Source organism: Zosterops lateralis (assembly GCF_965231275.1).
Source record: "Zosterops lateralis genome assembly, chromosome: 20".
NCBI lineage: Eukaryota > Metazoa > Chordata > Aves > Passeriformes > Zosteropidae > Zosterops > Zosterops lateralis.
Genome location: NC_139780.1, coordinates 3136988 through 3161560, shown reverse-complemented (window position 1 = coordinate 3161560; position 24573 = coordinate 3136988). Strand labels below are relative to the sequence as shown.

General features: G+C 43.9%; 1 protein-coding gene across 1 annotated transcript in view; it reads right to left on the bottom strand.

Annotated features, from left to right (window-relative positions):
* Positions 1–24573, bottom strand: part of PAPPA (pappalysin 1) — a 179217-nt gene that overhangs the window by 116001 nt on the left and 38643 nt on the right. The window contains exons 3-5 of the mRNA XM_083875991.1: positions 11182–11327; positions 6192–6485; positions 2128–2320 (exon numbers count right to left, since the gene is read on the bottom strand). Of these exons, the coding sequence (XP_083732117.1) occupies positions 2128–2320; positions 6192–6485; positions 11182–11327 (633 nt within the window). The remainder of the gene's footprint in view (positions 1–2127; positions 2321–6191; positions 6486–11181; positions 11328–24573) is intronic.

The window sequence follows — 24573 nt, the reverse complement described above, 5'->3', positions numbered from 1 at the left end:
GCCTCTGTGCATTAGAAACCAGGCCCAAGGCACTCAGCAGCTGAGTATCAGTCTTCTGTTTTTTACATGAATAGTCTCATTGAAGTGAATGAGTTTATTCATTCAAGTGAGGCAAGTAAAATTTGGGCCAGTGGTGTGCACTTTGTGTAAAAATATCTGCAAAGATTTACAGTATTCCCACACACAGATAAGATTATACTTGGCCAATTTTACCTCCTACTTGTCTTGCACAGTGACCCAATTTCACAAATTGATACAGGCATGAGTCTCTGACCGAGCAGCGCCGGACACGGCGGTTCTGGAAGTTCAGCACGTGGGCTTTTCCAGGATTAGTCACTAGAATAATACTATCATCCTTGTTTTGATTAGCAGATCAAAAATTTTGGCATGTTTTAGACAGGATCATTTATATGTTTCAGTGACATTTTTAAATGGTCACAGCAACATTTCTGTATCCGTTAGCAGTGGGAATCTCATTTTAACAAGGAATTGGACTCAAAGTACTTGAGGCTGTCTCTTTAAATCTCTTCAGTAATACTGAGCACACAGATTTGAAAACCCAAAGGACTCTTTTTTTCCTGGAAAATCACTCTTTATTTAACATATGATAACTCTGTTATGAAATTTTAGATTTAGCAGGCTATCCACTGTGTGTTATTTAAGAAGCAAGTAACTAGAGGTTATTAAGAACATATTGATTGAGTTATAAGAAATATGTAATAAAGTCATATTTGGTTACATAACAATTAACTCTGCATCAATGTGTTTTTTAGAGGCAGATGGCATTTATTTAACACACAATAAGCATCTTCTGAAATCTAAATTAAATTGGAGAAACTTAATTTACCTAAAAATGATTATGGGCTGAAAAATTCTGAATTAATTTTCAGAACTATATGGATCTCTTTCACAGGTAGGGAATAAAAGGATTCAGTTACAAAACTGTAATTAAAGCAAACACTGTTCAGAGCACAAGACCTCTCTATCAATTCCTAACAGGATTTGATTTCTCTCCCCATATTAATCTTCAATAAGGGTGGAAAATCTCATCTGAGCAGAAAATATCAGCTCTCTGCCTAGTGGGATAAAGTGCAAGCTGGCCACTGGAATGGCCACGGCATCCTAGCAGTGCTGGAAGGAGTTTCATCCCTGATGGAGGCAGTGGTTTCAAGGTGCTCTCCCAGCACAAAGCAGCAGTGCTGAGGCAGCTTTTTGGGTGCTAATATGCCTGTAAATTTGGCCTCCTGTGCTCTGAACTGCTGCGGTCCTGAAGGACACTCCAAGTTTGCTCTCTATAAAACAACAAAGCAAGAGGTGGAGAAGAAATGCAAACGGGGATGTGAGTTAATGGTAATGCGAGAAGGTCAGTGATTTGGGAAGTTCTCTGACAGGACTGCCATAGCTCCTGCAGCTCATCCAAGAGCTGCCTAAGAGCATTTAGATGAACTGCTCAGTTACTCAGGTCATACTGGGGCAGAATTGCTCTGAATTCGGGCTGCAATGAGGTACAACTCCTATCCAGAGCCCTGTATGTTCCATTACCGATATCACATTAATGCTTGCCTGCCAGACAGGAACACACCCTCCCGTGCTGACCTACAGGGCAACATTCACATCATATCCAGGGGTCTGGGACTTTGCCTTGCTCAATTCCCATCTCACATCTACAGCTCAAAGGAGGAGGGAGCATTTGTCCCTGTGCCCAGACCAGCCACCTCTTTGCCCACGAGCTCTGTGTTGTAAAAACAAGATCCACTTTGTCCTTGCAAAGGGAATATGCAAGGGGAGGAGAGGGGAATGTGCAGGCACAGCTGAAGCCCACAGGTATTTGTGAGCGGCAACAACAGCAGGAATCACAGGGCCGGAATCTTTGATTGAAAATTCCTCCCATAATATATGGAGAAAGATTTGCCCTTTACATGGCAAATCAATGGCCTTCAACTGAGTGCTACAGGCTGAGAAAGGAAGAGCAGACAACAGATCAATAACCTCCTCAGTATGAACCAATTTAGGAAAGAGCCTTAACCCAAGCTGAGCAGAGCACACGACCAAGCTGTGCTCCTGGAGTGGGGCCTCTCCCCTTCCCATTTTTTTCCAGCACAGGAGTACAGAGCAGAGCATGATCACCTTTCAAAGAAGTGGCCATCGATGGGTGGAAACCACTCCAGGGTGACAGAGGTGGAGGTGCGAGCCACGATCTGGGGGGCGATGGCCACGGGAGCCGGTCTCTTGACGGGCTGCCAGCTCTGGTAGACCAGGTCCAGGTAGCAGTGCATCCTGGCCACCTGGTTGGGCGTGAAGGAGTCGGTGCAGTCATCGTCTGGAATTCAAACAGAAGCCACATCAGCCACGTGGGAGAGGAGCTGGGAGCGAGGGGAAGAATTATGACCTGGTGAAGGGCCGGGCTGGGGTCCCACGGCACTCCAGAGTTAATGGTCTGTGAAGGAATTAGCACAGCCATCACTTGTGGAGGCAGGTGAAAGGAAACAATGGTTAAAAAGGAAGGGAATAAATCAATAAATGTTCCCTCCCCCTGACCTGGGATATACCTGAAGCACCCAGAGATCATCCCTAAATCAGAGACATGGAGGGGAGGAAATGGAAAGCTTCAGTGCAGCACCTTCTGGTCAGGATTTGGACCACCAGTGGAGCTCCGGGTTTAAAAGAATTTCACATTTAAAAGAATATCTCTGGGAAAGGATATAGAAGGGTAAAGGATGGTAGTGTAAGGAAAAAGCACTGACTGGGATTCAAGCAAACTATGGGCAATAGATTGTCAGATCTCTTAGATTAAAACACCACAGAATTTTAAAATACGTAATTTATAAAGATGTTAAATTTTCTAATGAGCAAATAAAAATGTTCTGAAAACCAATTCAAAATATCATTCCAAACACTGATTAAAACGTAAATTTTTGGTGTAAAAATTAACTTCACTTCTATAAAAAATCTTCCCCATTACCACTATGATCCTAACCCCTTTCTGAACTTTTCACAAGCATTTCTTGATATTTCATATTTCTTTTTCATTCAAAATGGAGAAACAACTATGCTGGATGATTTCCCATAAATACCCATTTCTCATTTCATCTTGTTTTCCTCAAACATGATTTGGCAACAAGAACACATCCAGTGCCCTCTGAACACCGTACAGCTTTACAACTACAATGCCCCAGAGAAGCAGAAAATTTGCTGTTTCTCTATTGTGCAGATCCCAGAGGGAATAAATATGTTGTGCAAAGTCACCCAGCAAAGCTGCGCTGAGGAACTCGATGCTGAGCACTTCAACCATTTTTCTGGTGTTCTTCCCATCAGATGAAAAGCTCTTGAAAACACAGAGTGTTTCTTCACATGTGCCTGCAGAGTTCCCAGCCCAGCAGAGCTGGGTCCCAGCTGGGATCCAAACAACAATGACAGTTCTGCACAGGTCAAGTGCTGCACTTCTCTGGGGAGATGCAGGTCACTGCAGGCTGCTCAAGTTCAATATTGTGACAGCGTTAGGAGGTGCTCTGATGTTTGCAAGTCCGTGCCCTGTGGTACTCCGGAGGAACAAGAAAATGTGGATTTCTTCTAAAGACAAATGAGTATTTGCTGGCTGATTTTAAACCCGGCCACATCTTCCCAGAGATGCAGGCGAAAGGAGACAGCTCCTGTCAGGATCCTGCTCAGACTCCAGCCCTCCCACAGCAGGGACACACCAGCTCACGTGTTTTCCTGTGACACTCCTCTGATCAAACATGCACAGCAGATAGACAGACACCACCCGCTTGATAATATCTACAAATCCCTGTGGGTATGCAAAAAGCTGCTTTAATGTGACATCTCTGGATTTCCTCAATAATTACCGATGGTCTACCCCTGAGCATGCTGTAAAAGCCATAAATATTCTTCACGGAAGCACAGAAGGAGACAAAGGCCCTTAATAGCCATCATAAAAGAACAATAAAATATATATAGGACAAAGCAGTGGGACAATGGCACAGGAGAAAGATGACCTGCATTCTCAATCTGTTTAAACATCAGCACAGGCTGAGTCTGGGGGAAGGGGAAGGGAGGAGAGGCAAGGGGGAGAGGTGTTCCACTCAATATCGAGAAAGGTTCAAAATCCTCGGATAATATAATAATATAATAATATAATAATTAGAGAAATCCTATACTTTGCTGGGATGATTACTCCAACAGAATTCAGAGGACAAATTCATAATGATTTCATGAAAATTCATCTAAAAGACCAACTTATTTTTTATTTGGGAACACCACAGCTATTTGGACTTGTAAAAATAATTTACAAGTCCTGTTTCTCACACTACCTAATCTTTTGGCCATGGCAACTTGTTATTCCAGGAAAAATAAAAATTATCAGTGTAAGTCAGTGCTTTGCTCAGGGCTGGGGGTAACTGGACAGATGGATGGGACAGGAACAGACAGACAAATACAATATGACCAAGCTGTACACGAGCAGCAAAACAGAAATGAAAGAAAGGCAATTCCTAGAACTGCATGACCTCAATCTACATGTTTCAAAGGTATTTTGAGAACAACTTGATATCCTGATATATTTTACTCCACTGGCAACAACAGAAAAGCAAACAGATTCATGCTTGAGCTCTAGAGATATCTATCATGTCTCTTCACTTAATTTTTCAAGGAAAAAAAAAATAAAAAAAGAGGTTTCAGCTCAGAACACCAGCACACATGTAGCTCCCAGGAGCAGATGGGTATCTCTGTGGTCTGCCTCAGCTCCCGAGTCAGCTGGCAGGGCAAGTTCTCTTTGGAAGAAAAGAGCTCAGAGTTTTGAAACAAGCCCGCTCCATCCCTCACCACATCCACACCAGCAGATTTGGTGGGGGGATTCCATCATCTGGAGTGGCTCAGATAAGGCAGATCTGAGGGATGTCACCATGAGGCTGGACTGGGAGCTCAGGCTCCCTGCCCGACCACAGGCACCACAGCACAGAGCACACCGAGGAGCTGACTCCATGTGTTTGTCCCTGAAAACACCCTCTAAACAAACAGAAAAATAGAGAGAAAACTTGGCATTGCTTTTAGCTAGTGCCACAAAGGGCATAAAAGCATTTTGGTTATAAATCATTTCAATCCATGCCCCAGATGACATTAAACACTTTGCTTCTCTACAGTTTTATTACAGAATAAGCACTCCTGTGACCTTTTGAGTGGGAAATCTGTGTTTTTGCCTGGAGTATAAAGGTGCCCTTCAGTGTCTGTAAGTATATTGGTTGCCTTTAAAATGTTGTTGATGCTGTCAGCTCACTGTCATAGATTGTCACAGCAGAGAGACCCTGCAGCCCAAAATACAGGGGAATATGAGTCAAGGTATCAATCCCCTGTTCCTTCTGAAAAATAACAGAAGAGCTTTCAGCTCCCCTTGAGCTTCCAGAGATGCATCAAGGACCCCACTCCAGCCTCATCCAATGGGACAGGGTCACAGGAGTGAATGCCCTCTTTGGGATATGCTCTGTTGGGAAGAATGGCAGAACCTGGCATGTCTGGGCCAGAGCTGTGCCTGCAGAGTTGTGACCACATCAGCTACTGCTTTGAGGGGTGGTTTTACCACACTGGTGTGGAGCCTCTGTTGTTGCACTCCCAGTACAAACCAGCACAGCACATTGGTAGTCCCTGACCAGGCAGGATCCCACTGTTCACATTCTAAAGATGGAACTGGGATGTGAGTGATTCCAATTGGAACATAAGCATGGGATTTCAACAGACACCCGGAGGCACGAGCAGTGCCTCATTAGTTGTCCACTTGTCACAGGGTTATCTGACAGCCTTGATGGTATCAATATTCACCTGGCATTCTATATCTCTGTGGGAGAGTATAAACAATCTCTGCTTTTGAGTTTTTCAAAGACCTCATAGATCAGGCATCCAGATCTCAGAGAAATAGGGTGTCAGGTTTGCTGTAGAGCCTTTAGAAGCTGTTTTCTTAATGCTTATCTCATTTCTTCCATCCCCCAAACCTTCTGCCTGGTCTTCACATGAAACTCTGCGAACTTGGGGAAAACTGGGATAAAACAAAAGGAGAGCTAGAAGAGGCTATCAAACCTGATCCCTTATGAAGCCCTAGACCTTTATCAGCATAAATCCTCACAAGGAATGCACTGAGAAATCAGGGGTAACGCTGCAATTTTTAATTCCTGCCCACTCACAACCCCAGCAGAGCCCAGTACCTGCGTAGCTCATGAAGTTGCTGAAGGGCGTGTTCAGGAAACCGTGGAAACCACAGGTGTCATTGCCAGGCCCGGGGTCCCCACACAGCTTGTGCTTGGGGGCAGGGTTGGTGTCACTGCACAGGTCCCCAGTCTCAAAGGAGGGCTCTGTCTCCATGCAAGGGTCGCTGCAGGAGAGGATCTCGGAGATGCCGCGGAAGACGTGGTAGAGCCCCAGGCTGTGCCCAATCTCGTGGATCATGGTGTGTGTGTGGCCAGGGATCCCGTAGAAGGAGGGGTTCAGCACGATGCCACCTGCAAGGGGAAAGAGAACAGTGCCTAGGTTTGCTTTGTGTCCCTCAGGACAGAAGGAGAAAGAGGAAATATCACCTTCCCAACGGTAGGCGCTCTGGCAGTTCGCGGTTCGTTGGATCCTCTGTAGTACACACAGGTCTGGGGTTTCTTTTGTGGTTTTTTGGGTTTTTTTTTGGTTGTTGTTGTTGTTGCAGGACTAGACACTTTTTGTTTATTTGTTTGTTTGTTTGGTTGGTTGGTTTGGTTTGTTTTTGCTTTGCAGAACCAGACATATTTCCTGCCCAGCGAAGTTTCATCTCACCCTTAATCCGGGGCTCTGAGGAGGAGGAACTGTGGGACAAAGCTTAACATCCCAAATCAAAATGACTGCAACAATCAACAATCAGCCTTTCAACTGAATAAACTCAGGTGGTTTTTTTTGGTTTTTTTGTGATTGTTTTTGTTTGTTTTTTTTTTTTTTTTTTTAACTTAGAGGAAAATCCTGCATGAAATTACTTCCTACTATGCAATTTTAGATAATTCCATGTGCTTAAAGAGTGTGACTCTGCCCAGATAGGTGTAAGCAGTGTATTTGAAACAAAGAGTCAAACAAAACACATCTGGAACACTCTGTGTATAATATTCCACAGGGTAAAAATGTGAGAAAAGCCTATTAACTTCTGAAACACCCTGAGAATTGCAGAAGACTCCACCAATACTTGCAAATTAAGAGCTGGGCAAAGCAAAGTGAGCACACCCAAGGCTGGAGCAGTTTTTTTTTCAGGGTGTTGTGGAGGCAGCTTTGGAGTAACTGTCAGAAACACACTGTTCATGTACTCAGGCAAGCTTGGCTTGATCTGAACTGCACTGTCCACTAATGAATATGCATTAAGTAAAAAGTGTCAAAAAATATGAAATCCTGGGATGTGATAACTCTAAAGAACTACGTGGTTATTAAATGTTTGCAAAGAAAACTAATGGTGCTTTCTGTTGTATGAATTAAGGGATGTGTAAATAAGCAAATGGCAAATAAATGAGGATTTGCAGTAAATTGAACTAATCATATGAACTATATTTTTAGCTCAGTTAGATGTACCTTTGTGTTTAAGATATGATTGATATTTCCATTATTTAGCTACTTGATTTCAACTTTTCCAAGCCTTTTATTTAAAATTCTTTTTGTGTCCTGCTTATCACGAGAAGAGGAGACTGCTCTGTAAAAGTTAAAGTGGGAATATAAATCTTGGACATGGTACTCTAATAATTTAGTGACAATGAGGAGAGAAAAGGTTTTGGCAGGAGGAACTTTATCAGTGGCTGTAGCACAGGGAAGATGAGATCACCAGGTTCTGATGCACGATAGACCCTTCATCCTCACCTGCCTGGAGACTTGGTTGTAAAAACCATGAAATTAGAGGAAAATGAGACCACAAAGTTCTTAAGAAGTTATCTAAATTCCACTCTCAAATGAAACAGAACCAATTAGGTCTATACCATCCCTCACACACTCTGGCCTGTTGCCTCCTCACAGCCCCTGATGACACGACTGCCCCCACCAATCAATGTCAGCACTCAGCATCCCTACAGCTACAAGGATTTACCTCACATCTAATCTGAACTGATTTTTTGGCAATTTAAGTTCGTGACTTCAAGTCCTTCCTCACGCGGATATGAAGAACGGAAGATTCTCCTCCCCTTTCATCAGCTTTTATGAGATTGTCATCATCCTCACTTCAGGCTCTTTGCCTTCAGTCTGAATCACTGTAATCCCTTCAGCCTTCCCTTGGAGCTCAACCCTTTTCCTAGACCTCCCTGACTGTGGTTCTGCTTTGATTTTCCCCATTACCTCACGTTTTCCTCTAAGAACAATGTCCAAAACACAACATGCAGCACTCCAGTTGAAACTGTGTCAGTGCTGAAGGAGCACTTTGGATGTCCTGAAGGGACACATGCACAAAACAGCAGGAGAGAAAAGATCTTCCCTCTGAGCAGGGGCACATGTGGCAATGTGCACAGGGTGGAGAGGAGTCACACAGACATGTACAAATACATAAAAACTATTTTAAAAAGAGAACAGGGAATTTAAATACGTACACAAAAGAGTGAATAAAATCTGCCACGCTGCAGCATCTTGTCTACTATGCCACATGTAGCATCTGCACCTCCTTTTCACAGTCCTGAACTGTTCCTCACACCAGCTCTCCACATTCTCAATTAATTATATACAGAACTACCAGCACACAGCTCCACAATAAACCTATGACTCCTCTCTCTCCCCCTCTATACAATATAAGCTCTGATTCCTCTGCTGCTTGGTTCTACTCAGGTGAAGCCATTTATACCAAGAAAGTTTCCTGATGTACTTTTTGGGGTTCTCTATCCCAAAAAGAATTCCAGAGTTTGTTTTTTTTTCCCAGTGCCAGGAATATTGGTGAAATTCCTCAGCAGGATGTGCCTTCAGTAAAGGCTGGTTAAATTGTTCTGGCATTGGAAAACCCTGAGGCAGCTGGAGAGGGAGATTTTATTTTTGCCTTTGTTGAAAATTTATATTTTTTATAGCTGTCAAGAATCTAAATCAATTGCAGTTTTACAGAAAAGATAAACTCCCTCACCCAGACAATCTCTATCCCAGCCTTTAGATCTGCACCACAGGACATATTTCATATTTTTTATTAAGTACATATTGGATTTATAGAAGAGAGTAAAAAAGATTAAAGATGAATTCTTACAAACCAAGCACAGGTCTGGGAGGGCTATTATGACAGGAAATTATGAGCATTATTTTTTTTTTTTTTTTTTTTTTTTTTTTTTTTTTTTTTTTTTTTTTTTTTTCCCTGGCAAGTCAAATTTAATCTGTTGTCCAATGTCTATTTTTTTTCCTGCAAGATCTTTTTTTGGTCAATGAACTCTGTCAGTGCTCTGTAGGAGCTGAATTTAAATTGTTTTGCTCAGGCATGATGCTGACAATTAACTTAACAAAGTGACAGAAGAGCTCATCAGGGCTTTGGGCCAGCCCCAGCCCTCTTGCAGAAGGTTCTTCTTGGCACTCTGGAGCTCTCCCCTTGTTCTCTGCTCCCTCCCATGGCAACACCAAGGGAAGCTGTGAAAATCCTCATTTAGGGAAGGAGCAGCTGTGTTGCAGCCATATCCACTTGGGCAGTGACACTGGGGCTGATGTTTCACAGGCTCATTGAACCTTCTGGGTTGGGAAGGGACACACTATAATCATCATATCCAGCTCTTCAGCAAATGACCTACAGAGAGATCAAACTCACAACCAGCAATTCACACTGGTTGTCATTCCAAAGTGATAGAAATCCCATCATGTGGGTGCTGCTCAAGGCTGGGGTTAAGATCTATCTTTGTTTTTGCCAGATGCTGTCGTGGGGAGTGGTCACTGGTGGGTATTTACAGAACATTCTGCTCTGGGTGCTCCCAAAAGGAGCCTGCAGAGACAAGGCTGCAGAAAAGCCAGAGTGGAAGTGGTTTCAGTTCCAGCTGAGCTCTGCAGGAGTGTCAGTGTGTGAGTGCTGCTCCTTGGGAAGGGAGGTTTGCTCACACTGGATGCTGTAATAAATCATTTACTAAACTGAAGGAGGGTAGCCAGTTCCAAATGGCTTGGTCTGACCATGGAGCCTCTCTCTGCTGTGGAGACAGGTGACCATAAAGACATGGTAACATCTCATTTTTGGGGTATTTTTGACCTTGGAAAAGCCCCCTGACTGATGGCTATTCCACACAGCTCAAGTTCCATTGTAGTTTTAGGATAATAAACCCTGCTTGTTCTCTTCATTTAGGTTTATAGTCACCATATCTTTTTTATTTAGCTCAACATGGGGTTGGGTAATATAAAAACTGGCTGAAACAGCCTGTCACAAAGATTTAACTTGGCTGAAACTGGACTTCACTTCCAGCCTGGGAAGGTCTGGATAAGCTGCAGAAATATCTGGAAAACCCATGAGAATTCCTGCTCCGAGGAGATGACCAGACCAGGTTTGCAGCTCGAGGGAGGTTTGTGAAGTTAGGAGAAGCTCATACTGACTCAGCCAGTGCCTGCAGAACCTTTTGAGGCTCCTCTGACATTTTGCAGGGGACACAGGTCCAGTGGCACTGCAGGTGGCAGTGAGTCATTGGGGAGCCTGCAGAGGTTTGTCTGAATCCCTGGGCTCCAGCAGCAACCTGGTTATGAAACACACCGGGCGATCTGCAGGGAAGTGAACTCCTTCCAGTTCCACTCAAATGAACACCAGAAATACAATCCCTCAGCTGTTTGCTCTTTTGCACATTGGTACAGGAAAAAAAATAGCAGCAGATTTTAGCTACGGTCTGTGAGCTAATTGGATACTTGCTAATGAACTACAGGTCAGAACCTGACAGGTCAAGGTTAAAGATTCACCTGTGTCTCATCCCCACCTCTATCCCCCAATCTTCTGCAAGCTGCTCCCATGGAGTGAATGCCCTGTGAAGTCGCTTCACTGAAAAGGTGAAATACTTTCAGCTTGACATCATCTACAAATACCATAATATGTCTTGGGTTTATAACCTAATATTTTCCTGGTTGTGAGCCAGTATCTGGGAATCGTGAAATACTTTTTTTCCCCTGACTATATATTAGAGGAATGATAAGAAATCAGAACAGAGCTTAACGCATATTTGTCTTTCCTTCTTAGTGCCTCAAAAGAATGCTTTGCAAAGAAGAAACATCTTTATCACTCACCTAGATGCATCAAGGCTTCTTTGTCCCAGGGCCAAGTTGCCACTCCAGCCAGCTCTTCCTCAGAGGAATTGGCAAAAAAGATGTTGAGGTGTGTGGATCCATCCAGTTTGAGTATGTTCTTAAGTTCATTGACATCCAAGTATGCCCTGTAGAAAAAGAAAAGCATTTTTTTCCCTAAAGGTGACAGAAAAGCAACAAAACACTGAAGAAGTGCTGCAATCCAGGCAAAGGTCTTATAATACCCTGCATATCAATCACCTGAAATGTTTTAATAACCCCCTCCCAAACTTTGATTACTTTGCATTCATGTAGTGAATCTCATCTAAAACTTCAGGCCATTGATTAACTAAGGCCACAAAATCCAAGGTAAATACATAAAGCTGTCCACATTCTCAAGATAAGTATAGGAATCTCTTTATTATGAATGTAATTAACCAAGTACTATGGTCAGTAAATCTTTTTACACCAGCAGTTAGCTTTGCACATTTCCTCTAAGCTGTTTATTGTTTTTACCTCTAATTTTCCTTCACAATAACAAGGTTCACATCCTCAGGCTGGCACCACAACTAACCCCAGCTCACAGAGCCACTCCTTTAGCACCAGTGGCAGTGACTTGTGCTGGAACCCCCGTGGCCTAACCCTGACATCCCAAGGCTGGTTGGGAATTGTTGTTTCCAACAGGCAAAGTTGTGCCAAGAGTTTTCCTTGCACGAGCTCTCCCCAGGAGTGGTACCTTGCCATGACAGAAATTCCTAAGGTGCTCCCAGGGTGAGCAGCATTTCTCCTTAGCTGTTGGGATGCCTGGAAATCACAGAGCAATCTGTTTGCAGGCAAGCTGAGCCAATCCCTTGAGCTGGATGGCTGTTGGAGGAACTTTTTGCTCCTTTAAAGGAGTAGATTTTCTAATACTGGAATACAGGAGCTACTTGCCAGTGCACATTCCATGGTGCCATCCTGCTTGCCTGGCTCCAACTCACAGTAAAGCTGGAGAAAATGAAATTAAGATTAAACCCATCGGTTCTCTGTTTCCAGCTCACACTGGCTTTTGATAGGAAATATTGTGATAAGAGAAAAGCTAGAAGGGGAAATGTGTTGTCGTATCTTCACTTGGCAGGTGGAGACCCCAGAGAGGGGGATCACACTGAGCCAAGCATGGTTCAAAGGCTGCAAGGAACAGACACTACCATGGTCTTGAGCTGGTCAGTTCCTGCTTCCTGGAGTCCCCCTTTGTGAGTGTGCATGGATGTGTGCAAGGCTCACACAGCTCTCCCAAACCACACACCCCCACAGGCTCTGAGAAGGGTTCCCTGCATACTTTGCAAGGCCTTTGCTACCAGAAGGGTGAAGAAAAAATGGGGGAGCTGGCTCAGCACCAAGATCTTTTTGTCCTTCCCCGGAGGACTCCCAAATGGAAAACACATTCATATTTCCACAATAGCTTCCCCTGCCACTTGCTGAAGTCATTGCCTCCAAAATAGCTCATGGCTGGGTGTCCCCAGGCCCTGGCTGACTCATGGAGGAGGATGTGCTCTTTGGGGACACCAGTGGAAGGGGATGTTTCTGTTCCATACAGTGTTTATCTTCCAATCAAATGGGGACGTCATCCTGAAGGACAGGTCAGCACTGTGACCCTCCACACATTTCTCATCTCTCCAGTGTTCTCAACACATCCATGGAAAATACACAGACCTTCCCCTTAGCTCCTCAAACTTGTCCTGCCTGGGTCTGCACAATGCTCTGAGGCTCTGCTCAATCTACTCCCAGGATCTTCCTTGTGCCTTAGAAAACACCTTTTCCAAGCATGGGCTCCCACTTAGACACATCCATGAGCAATAGTTTGAAATTACATGTGAGAAATGATGTGCAAATGTTCTCAGTGTGACACGGAAATGTCTCAGCATTGGGGGAATGTGTGACAGGGATGTGACCACGAGGAGGGGACAGCGTGTCCCTGCACCTATGGCAGCACCACTGACAGTGAGCAAAAGTATAAGAGGGACTGTGGGAGTGATGTGATGCTTCATGAAAGAGAGAGGGGCAAAACCAGGAGCACCTGGTCTGATTAGAACAATGTTTATGTGTTTGTACCACAGCAGGAAGGAGGGTCCTGCTGTCTGGACTGACAGAGGCTGTTGACTCTGGATGCAGATGTTTTATGCACATCCATAAATCCCTCAAGGAGTAACCATAATCCTACTCCCCTCCTGAGATTACCATTTTTATCCTTTCTCTTCTCTCATGGTTTCAAACAATCTAAACTAATATTTCTTTATTCTCAGCTGTCTCTTTGCTTATTGTTGACACAATCCAATCCCCGTTTATCTCCTCAGCACATGGCCACGGTCATCCTTTCTCTTCCATGCAGCCCATGTGCTCCAACATCCAGGGCTACATGGATTATTACTGCAAAAAACATCCAGAGCAGGCAGCATTTAACTAATTGGCCAGTGATGGCAATGCTTCACTGAGCCTGGACTCATGCCTCATGTAAATCCATCCTGCTAAGTCCTTTGGACTTGGGTTTCTGATATTTCTCTGACCACTTTTCTCCGCCAGCCAGGGGAAGGCTGTGAGTGAGCAGAATGTATTTAGCGGTGGAAGAACAGAATGCCAAGAGGATTTTATAGCAAAGGATCTGGCCAGGTGTAGGTGTAAGTAGATCATGCTTGGAAGGCAGTAAATGCAAACTCCTTCATGGAAGCAGCCAACAACCCCCAGCACGTAAACATGCCCAAACCCTGAGCTCAGGCAGAGCCCTGGGATGTGTGTGAGGATGTGCCTGTGTGAGCAGGAGCAGAGATGTGAGTGTGGCAGTGAGGGCTTGGACACTGCACACACGTGAGGCAGCCAAGAGAATGTGAGGAACCAGTGTGTGCGTGTGTAAGAGATAAAAACACGAGCTGGAATTCCTTCCTCTCCTTCCTCCCCATGTTTCTAATAACCTCCCATCCCTATCCATCATCGCCGCATTCCTACACTCAAGGAGGCATAAATTAACTACTTTTGCAGTTCATGTCCAACTCCGTAGCCGCAGGCAGCAGACCCAACAGTTACCAGGTCAAAAACAGCTTTCAGTTGTTGCTTTGGACTGGGCTGACTCCCCCTGCTCCGTTATCAGCCCAGACTATCTGACCCAGTGCAATCTGCGAGCGCTGCTTACACTCCTCAAGGTTATGTGGGTCCCCTGACAGAGGACATTATGTCTGTCACATGGGCTCGTGCCAGAGAGAGCCAAAGAGCCCAGCCTTTCCAGCACTGCCAAACTCGCATTTCAAAGACGTGAGTGCAGTCCTGGAAAGGGATCAAAGCCTTTTCCAACTGTCATTAGAATATTTCCTTTATGCATCTCTCTGTGAGTGCCAGCAACATATTTCATAAAATTCACTGGCTCGAGATGGTACCTCCAATGTAAACCTGAATGGGGGAACTGTCAGGGCAAGTCTATGTGGAAAACAAAACAAAACCCAAAGCACAACAAAACACGTGTAATTCCTGTAATGGAAAAAACATACGATGCTGTGAGCGTGCCTTGCTGGAGAAAGCCTAATGAGCCTATTAGTGCATCATAAAAGATCTCCTCTGCTGGAATCTGTTTTAGACATAGAAATTCTATGGGCTGTTTAAGGCCATTGGGGACACCAAATCATATCAGGCAATGCTCAAATTCCCACCCAGATCTTTTCATCGACTTATTTGTTCAATGCAGAGTTTTTGTTTTCTTTTTCCCCTCTGCTGTTGGTGCAAAGAGCCCTCTGAAACAGTTCTGTGCAGCAGCTCACCCTTATCCAGTGAGCCCCAGCCCTCAGTCAGGGATATGGATCCCATGCAATGCTCCAGTTTCAGTCTAATGGAGATTTTAGCTCGCCCAGCAGTGTCTCTCAGAGGCCCTACCCATCACACAGCCCACCCCATCAGTCGCCCAGCCATTATCTCCGAGCCTGTCTCATCTGTCAAACCCATTTCCTGTCCATTTGGGCTGTGACTCGTCCCCAGGGGATGAGGTGAAGCCCTTGGCCACCAGCCCCACCTGCCTGTGGGACCCACTGTGAGGAGCTCCCTTTGCTGGGCCTTAGCTCCACATCCAGACCCAGCCACAAACCCCTGTGCTGAGCCACAAACACATTTGGCAATGGCTCTTCAACTCAGCTGATATCAGGTTTAATCATATTAAAACTGGTTTTGTTGAATAGAATTGAGCTGTTTTGTTGAGGGTTGGCAACTCTTTCTCTCTCTTTTTAATTTTTTTTTTTTCCCTTCAAGGTCAGAGTGGCTTCTCCAAATTTCCCTGATGTGGCTGAGCTGCAGCCTCTTGTACTCCTGGTTGGAACACAATGAACACAGAGTCTTCCAGACCTTATTGTTAGGAAATTTCCTCCTGTTTGCTCCCAGTTATTCTCTATTTGCCTTTGTTTTGTTCTGTTCTATTTTGTTTTTACTTTTCCTTCAGAGATAAGTGTCACTTTACAGCAAGAAAACAAACAGGGTACTTAAGGGATTATTTGCAAGATCCCACCCAAACACAGAGTAGGGACTTTGAAATCTGTTCACTATGGAGTATGGTCTGAACTGCCTGGTGGGTTTGTTAGGAACAGAAGGCACCACATTTCATCCTTAAAATAAACCCAACCAACAACAACCAAAACCAACAGCAGCTCCTGAATTGGGAAGTCAACCTCAGAATATCTCAATTTTCAATGTTGACATAGAGAGTCCTATCCTTTACCTACTGGGTTCAGCACCTGGCAGGACAGGGTAAATCTGCTGGAATCACAGGGACCCAGTGAATCACTCTTCTTCCCAAGACTCCTCATTCCCAGTCTCTGAAGTGTCAGCCCAGCTTAAACCACGGTGAATGGTTTAGACAAAGAGAAAGCCTTTTTTTTGGACACCCCTAGAACACTCTCCATCAGCCTGGGACAGAGCCAGGTGTGATTCCCAACATGGTGTGGCTGACAGGTCACAGTGGTGTTCCCTGTGTCCCTCCAGGTCTCCTCCTGTCCCCAGGACTCAGTGACCAATGACCAGATCAGTCAGCGTGTCACAGGCACCCACCATGTGTCTGTCCTGGTTGTCCAACCCACACAGAGTGCCCAAGGGCTCAAGGTGCAGTGGACACCTAGAGATTCTCAATATCTGCAGTGGAGAACAAGAGCAGTTTTAAGATAAAGGATGCTCTTCCTGAGGACAGTGGCAAGAGCCACGACTGCAACAGCACTGAAGGCTGACCTTGAAATGGGGCCATTTGGCAGATGTGCACAGCTGTAATTTGTCTTTTCCTCTTGTGATTTCTCAGTGCTGGGTGGTTAGACAGCTAACTGTCCTTTAGGAGAGGCAGTGTTGATGCCAGTATGAGAGCTGCCTTTTGCCCTCTGTCGTAGAGTCACAAAAAAAATGAGTCTGGAAAGGATGTCCAGAGAGCACGGCTGCCAGCCCTTCACCCCAAAGCTAGGGCATCTTCGTGTGTCACCGAGCAAATTTTTATTTAGCTCATTTCAAACCACACATGACAGGGACTATGTCACTGTCCCAGTAACCTGCAGCCCTTGTTTCATTTCCTTTATGGTCAGAAAGTTCTTTTTTCTGAAGGTCTACCTAAATATCTTTTTTCTCTATTAGAGGAATATTTGTGCTAGTCAACACTGACAGGGAGATTGGATTCCCTTCTGCTTTACCAAACCTATTACTTCTTTGAATGCCTGTTACATCTCCTGTACACCATTTCATTTTTAGGCTAAAACCATCTTATTTCCTCAGCCTTTCTCACTGCTTTTAAGACCTCTGCTTGTTTCTGATGCTCTTATCTGCACTCTCCACATCTTTCCCAAAGGCAGGTCATCAAAAGGGGACATGGCCCTCAAACTGAGAGTTTATCAGTGCCATGTAACTGCTACGTTTGTCCTGTCTGTCACCTCCAACCTGGCACAAAGACACAGTAGAGATTTCAGACCTCTAAATATTTCTAACTTTTTTTTTTTTTTTTTTTTAAAGCCTGTAGTGTTACAGGTCTATTAAAAAACCTGTATATATATAAAAAAGACAATCTACAAACTCTCTTTAGGAGTGGACGTGCAATAAAATTTGTGCCTGACCTGATGTTAAAGATTTGCCTTTGCTGGCCAATTCAATTTTGCTCCTCATTTCAGACCCATTGCCATAAATCACATCCAGCAGGAAGTGTGCCTCATCTAGTCTGAGTTTAGTGTTAATTTAAGGCACTGGTGTAAGTGTAGTAAAAGTCATGATAATTTATTGATAAAGGTATAAATCTTTCAGTGATTGAGACAGAGCCTGAAAGAGAGCGGAACCAGAGTAGTACAAGAGAGAGGTCCTGGTTTAGATCCAGATCACTGCCCGTGTTCACACTGAAATCCAAGTGTGTAACTGTAACTCCAGCCACATCCAACCCAGGCAGTGGCTAGGTCATGTCCACGAGAATAAATTACAAGCACTGTCAGCACATGCAGGCTTGGCAGCTCTGAAAGAATTTGGGTTTATCTGCTGTAGCAAAATGTCCTCTGCAGGCCCCGAATCTGATCTCCCATTACGAGAGAGGAGAAATGTTTTGGCAAAAAAAATTACAATAACCATGAGGATCCAAGAAAAGCCACTTAGGATAATTGTTCAAATGTGAATCCAGCTCCTTGGGTAGGTTTGTAGCCCCTGCTGAGCTCTGTGACACCCTGTGACTCTGTTGATGCATTCAGGTGAGTCTGCTAAACCTGGACCAGGGGTTTTTACATCACTGACAGGTTTTACAGTTAAGACCGACCCCTAAGCAAAAAATAAAGCAAAAATAAAAGCCATTGTGGCTGTAAAACTCTGGGTGTTCATTGATCCCAGGTTTCCCTTTTCCAAACTGAATTAATTCTACCACTAGGATAGTGACTCAGGCTTTACTCACCCAATTAAATAAATATGTAAAAAAATATATATATAGAAGGAAAAGAAGAGTTTTACTGTACAAAATGTGGGAATTCTTTGGGTCTGAGTTTTCTTTATCCTGCAACAGAGACTGAGAGCACCTCCTTGCTTGAAAGTAGAGAATTTTTACAATTGTCAGGTTATTAATTTCATTCTATTTGCTTTGAAAGCCAGGCTTTCCAGCAGGACAATCCTAGAAATACACAAATTTCTACTGTAACTATAAATCCATAGGACTGAGAGGAAAAAAAAAAAAAAAAAAAAAAAAAAAAAAAAAAAACCAAACCTGAGAAATAAATATTTGCTGTTAAGTTCTAAAATCAATATTATCATCTTAGAACACAAAGGGCACATCCCGACTCGCCCCTCTCTGACCTCATAAAAGACCTCCAATAAATGATGCAGCTTTATTTCATGCAATCACTTGACTCCTGGAGGTTTTTAGTGCACGATCTACTTGACTGAATCCTGAACCACAGCAACAACAGGTTGAAATAAATGTGATGTCTGGACTAGTCCAGACTTTGTGCCGGGTCCTCTCTTGGTTTGTCCATGTGAACCTGCACTCTGAGCCCGGCTCTGCTCCTGCTGGGCTGCACACAAACATCAGCACTGACTGTGATGTATTTGCTCCAGTGTAAATCTAGAGTTAGAGCAAAATCTGATTCTCAAAGTGCAGTTTCGGGTTCAAATCCAAAATCTCAAAGGAAACATCAGTTGAAACGACCAATTTTTGCCCAATTTCTGGCCAAGGCAACTTGCTTTTCAAAGGAGGGAGGCGGGTTTCCTCAGATCTCCACACGGATTCTCTCAAAGGTTTGTAAATCCTTGCCAAATCCTTCACAAACCTGGGCTCAGATTCAGAAATACAGTAAAAACAGATTCTTTTTTTCTCTTTTTTTTTTTTTAATTTTTTTTTTCCCCCAGCACTTTTGCTGCTGGTTCTGGCCAGGATAAGAAAGAGCAGAGAGGCTCGGGGAAAAAAGATGATGCAAAAATTTTCAAATGTCAAACATGTGCTGTCTGAGCTCTGGGCAAAAATTTGGGATGGCTGTTCATGTACACAACATTATTTGTTCCTTCTCCCTCTTTATCCTTTCAGGCTTTACTACCCAGTTCTTACAGCCCACCTTTAGATAACCTTTACATAGGTTTAGAAAGAGTTGCAGTGCTACAGACCATAAATATCTGATCACTGAGCCTTTTGCAGGGTCTGTGTCCAAGAGTGGAGCAACTTTTGAGTTCCCTCGAGCAGCAAGAACTGCAAAGCCCCATTTCCTTGCATGACCATAACAAATTATTGAGCTGCACAGAACTCCATAATATACTACAGAAAATAACCAACTGCACAGAGCAAGGAAAAGATACACTGGCTTGCCAACTTGCAGGAAGAAAAAAAAAAAAAAAAAAAGAAAAACAAAGGGAAAGCCTTGGCAGAGAGAATTGTGATCTTACTGTACAATTAACTTCTGAGACAGTGAGTAGGATTAAAGGATGGAACATTTCATTTAAAATAGCAAAGCATTATGAAGCATATATGCACATTTCACAGGCCTTTGAAATCAGCAACACTGGCAGGTTTATTTGTTTTGATTGTCTCTTTTTCTTTCTTTTACTGCTTTGGGATTTTTTTTTCTTTTCTTTTCAAGACTAGAGCCAAATGACCCATGAGAAATGTACTGTAATTTGCCTCTTATCTACCCCTCATCTCCATCTGATATTCCCTCTGCCCTGGTTACCCTGATGTTTTTCCATTGTAACAAGGAGAAAAGTCAAACCATAAAGAGAGAAATGGGGTAAGGATATTTTCAAGAACCTGTTCTGTTAAAACAGATTTCCTTTGCCACTTCATGAAAACCTCTTTTGGCTGCAGCCAACCTCATTCACATACACGGGAGAATTTAAACCCATGGAGGAAGGTGTATAAATTTCAGGCTGTTTTAACTCTCAGTTGTGCTGCTTGGCACTTGCACACTGCTTCCCCTCTGGGCCTCAGAGAGCTTCCTAAACATGGAGAGAGGAATTCCATTCTGGTCAAAGCCCTGACACCAGCCCTGCACTGCTCCAAGCCCCATCCACCCGCTGAAGTGATGCTGAAGCAGGACAAAACCCCTCGTGCTGGGCCTCCCCTCAAGAAATTTCACCATGAGTGAAGAAGTCATGAAATAGGCCAACAGAATATTTTTCTTTGTCTTCTGAATGGGAAAACTGACAGCAAGGATTAGCTCCTCTATCCCTTCAGCCTGCATTCTCTGATAATGTGGATCATCTTTCTTTTAAATAAGTGGTGTCCTGTTTGGGTCAGATCCTTGAAGTTTTCTGCTGGTGGCCACTAATCATATTTTACGAGCCTTCACTCATATTTTACAATCTTTGGCTTGTGTTTTACAATCTCCAAAAAAGTCCTGAAGGTCTGGTGCTCCACAGATGGAACATCAGCGCTCCCTACAATAAACTGGTCCTTCCCCAACCCTCAATTTCACCATTCCTGAGGACAAGGCAGCACATTAACTTCATTAAACAGAGATTCTTGTGGAACCAGGCTCTGCTTTCAGTGAGGGAGCAGCCACTGTTCTAATGTTTGGCTTCTGCCACTTCTCAACCCAAAGGTTTCAAAAACAACCAACAGCTATGGGTGAAACAACACTGCAAAACAGCTCAAGTAAGGGACACTTCAGTTTAAATCAACCCGATTTTTTAATGAAAACACCAGAGATCAGGAATGCACCCTGTCATAACTCCCTTGAACAGGGGCAAGAGTGAGGTAGAGCCTTTGTAAATTAGAGATCTAGAGGAAAGTTGTGACTTTAAGACAGAATTTTCTTTAACTATGAGACTAACTCAGAACAACTTCTATATTAATATTTTCTAAAACAAATTAATCCTAACACTCAACTCCAGGCTGCCTTCCTCATCTCCATGCTGGGTCAGGCTCGAGATCACATCTGCAGCTTGCCCAAACATCTGCCTTGCTGGTGGGACCTGTGGGAGCCACAGTTGGAGTGACTTTGGTTTGGCACTTCTGGAACACTGGGAAACGCTTTGTGTCCCCTCTGTAGAGTCCAGGAAAACATGGAATTACCCCATGGACACAGCCCTGTCCTGGGCTCCTGCTCCCTGTGCCCTCTGCCCTTGCAGTAGCAACCTTTTATGGGTGGGATGTCTCAGCATCCTGGGTGGGCTCTGTGGGTCACATATGTGGGAATATTTGGGATTTTTACGAAGCAGCACACAGATCAGGATTGGGAACACGGTGACCATGGGGTGCTCACAGTGCCATAATGCAGAGGGGACATGCAGCACTGTCCCTGCCAATGCTGCTGGCACTTTAAGGAGCTGCTCCTTCACCATCTTCCCTAATTACCACACAGCAAAAAATGCGGGGTGAAAAAAAGAATGAGATCAAATTCTTCGCTCCTTTCATCCCACTTTTTGACACTAATCCTCCCTGCACATAAACCCTGTGCCACAAAGGGAGATATACATTGAGATTGGAATGAAGAGCGACTTGGAATCAGGCCGACATCAACAACAAAAATAAAATAAAATAAAAATCACATAAAATCACAAAGGACCTAGCATGTTTATTGCAGATCCTTCTGGAGTTGATGGGCCAAAATAACCACTCCAAATATGCAGCTTGCAAAACATCCCTTTTGCTTTGGAGATGCCGCTTCTTTTCTTTGCTTTCATTTTTACAACCCATGGACTTCCAAATCTCCTTTCTCAACCTCCTGGCAGGGTCGTGCACAAAGCAAGCCCTGCTGCAGTGGGAAGATCCTCAGTGGTTGAGGATAATCCCAATCTTCCTCTTTTCTGAGAAAGAAATGAAAATCTGATTCAAATGAGGCTGGTTGAAATTTCCTCTTATTTCATCCTATGCAGAAAAGTATAGGAGACACCCAAGTGAGATCACAAAGAACACGATCTGGTGATGGAGACTTCAGTTCAAGGAAACCAAGTGTCCTGGCAACAGAAGCCTCACATTTTCAAGGTTCAGGAGGGTTTTTTTCTCTCTGTCACAACAAAGGAATTATATTTCTCTCTATTTGGTTTCTAGGGAGTTTTTTTTCAGGGAATATTGATGGATCATAACAATAAATCTTTATCTTTAGCTGTGAAGCCTTGAACACACTTTTTAAGGAAAAGAAAAAAAATTGAATAGTCAGATGCAAAGGACTACTAAATATTATGAGATTTACAAAAGCTGGTTACTCTTGTTCTTTCCCTGCCATGACTGGATTACAAGGAAATAGAAAATGTCAGTCGCTGAAACAGAAATTTTACATGAGAACATTTAGCTTTGAAGTTCCCAGAATCCACAGTCAATTGCCAGGTGATCTGGCAGAAACAACAACACACCTGCAGTGAAAACAGTTCAGAGCTGTAAAAAAAAAAGAAAATACTGTGGACAGTGTTCCTCTTAAAGCCAACTATTTTTTTCTTTTTTTTTTTTTTTTCACTCTTGCTCTCTAGGAAAACAGAAAGAAATGAAAAAAAAAGATCAGGAGAGAGATGCAGTAGATCATACCTTTGTCAAGGAGACTGCTGGGAAACAAAACATGCCAACAGCGTCTGTAACAGACACCACAAACATAATGAACTCCTTGACATCAAATTCCTGCCCCTCATTTCTCTCTGCTAAGCCCGAGACAAAGGAAGATGTAAATGTGCCTTTTCCAAACACTCTAGAACTTTCAGAATTTCTGGGTTTTTAACCTTTGCAGGACCTGCAGCTCATGCACAGCTTCCCAGAGTGGACAGTTCCTCAGCTGGAGGATGCAGCCAGCAGAGAATCAGCAGTGGGCAGCAGCCTCAGCCAGTGCCCGGGTTGGGAGCTGGATGGGAAGGACGTTTGGATTTCCTCACATATGGATCTGCTAACCAGAAAACAGGCACTATCAGCCCAAAAACACAAGGCTGATTGTGAGCGTTCCCCGGGGGACACGTTTCCCCAGACCCTGCTAAATTGGACTGGCAGCTTATGAAACGCACAGCTCTGATCCAGCATGTAACTGTAAACTATAGGAAATCATACCCATATATTTGGCCTTCAGACACGAGTGCAGAAATTGCCTGTTTTGGCACCACAAGCCTGTGGATCCACGTGAATCAAACCCAGACCTCTTGCAGAGGGCTGTGAGAATGCAAAGATCTGTTCTCCACTGTCAAATGATAGCACAAGAAGGGGAAAACTAATTTTCCTTTGAGGCAAATGTCTTGACCAACTTTTGCCCTGAGCATGACTGCTATGGACAGGCCATGCAGTTTAATTTCCCCATAAATTTGCACTCTCTGTCACTGTATTTGCTCATCTCAGCCACACATCAGCTTTTCCTCTGGTTTGCTCCTGTAATTTATTGGTGATGTGTCACTAACCACTTCTACAGCACTTAAGATCTCAATGGTTACTCGGCAAAAGGTCCAGCAAAAACTGCAGGTTGTCATTTTTGCCCCCCAAATTACACAAACCCATACTTAGAAAGCCTTTGTTAGTGTGAGATGTCTTGTAGCTCCCTGTCACAGGCAGAGGGGGACTGCTATGAATTCCCTCACTTCCACAACTCTGTGCCAGCTCAAGCAAAGCTTTGCAAAACCTGACATCCTGCCTCGTTCAGCTGTGGAGGAAGAGAAGGTGCCCTGTAAGCTCTAATGGACTATCTCCTCATGATGGTTTTATAGATCAGAAACTAGAAATTCTTCACGTATTGTTCTCAGGAGGATATAAAAAGAACTGTGTCTGATCAAGATGAGAAGAGTTAAAGGTTTGAGCCTGAATTAAGACATAATCACAGAGTCAATTAGGTTGAAAAAGACCTCTGAGGTCTTTAAATCCAACCTATGACCGAACACCACCTTGTCAACCACACCATGGCCCTAAATTCCACCTTCAGACTTTCCTTAAACACCTCCAGGCACGATGACTCCACCACCTCCCTGGGCAGCTCATTCCAGTGTCTAATCACCCTTTATAAATAGGACATTTTATAGCACAAACACGAGAATAAATCTATCCCCAAAAGTAAATCTGTCAGAAGAATTCCGAGTGTATGAAGAGGGAGCCAGGAACTTGCAGCCCTTTTCTGAATCAAATTGGATGCAGGGAAGGAAATCAAACGGCGCAGATTTCTCCAGGCAAACTGGGAGAAACACTCTGATGTGTCTGACGGAAGCATTTTACTCTGTGTTTGGAAGTTTATCATGACCGATCAATTCTGGAGGAATTAGTGAGTGTGTTCTGGGTTTTGGCACCGACACAGTCGTGGTAAAAATGCTGGAGGCAAAAGGGAAGAGATTTTTATAATGCTGTGAACTGTTGCCATCAATCCTTACCCAGAACATTTCTCCTGCTTATTCCAGTGCAGTTCTGTTCTGCAGGAGCCTTCCCCTGAGCTATCGCCCTTTGTCTCAGGAAGGCTCCCAGCCTCACTTGTGCTCTGGATGGGGAGACCCAAGCAAAAGGTCTTTGAG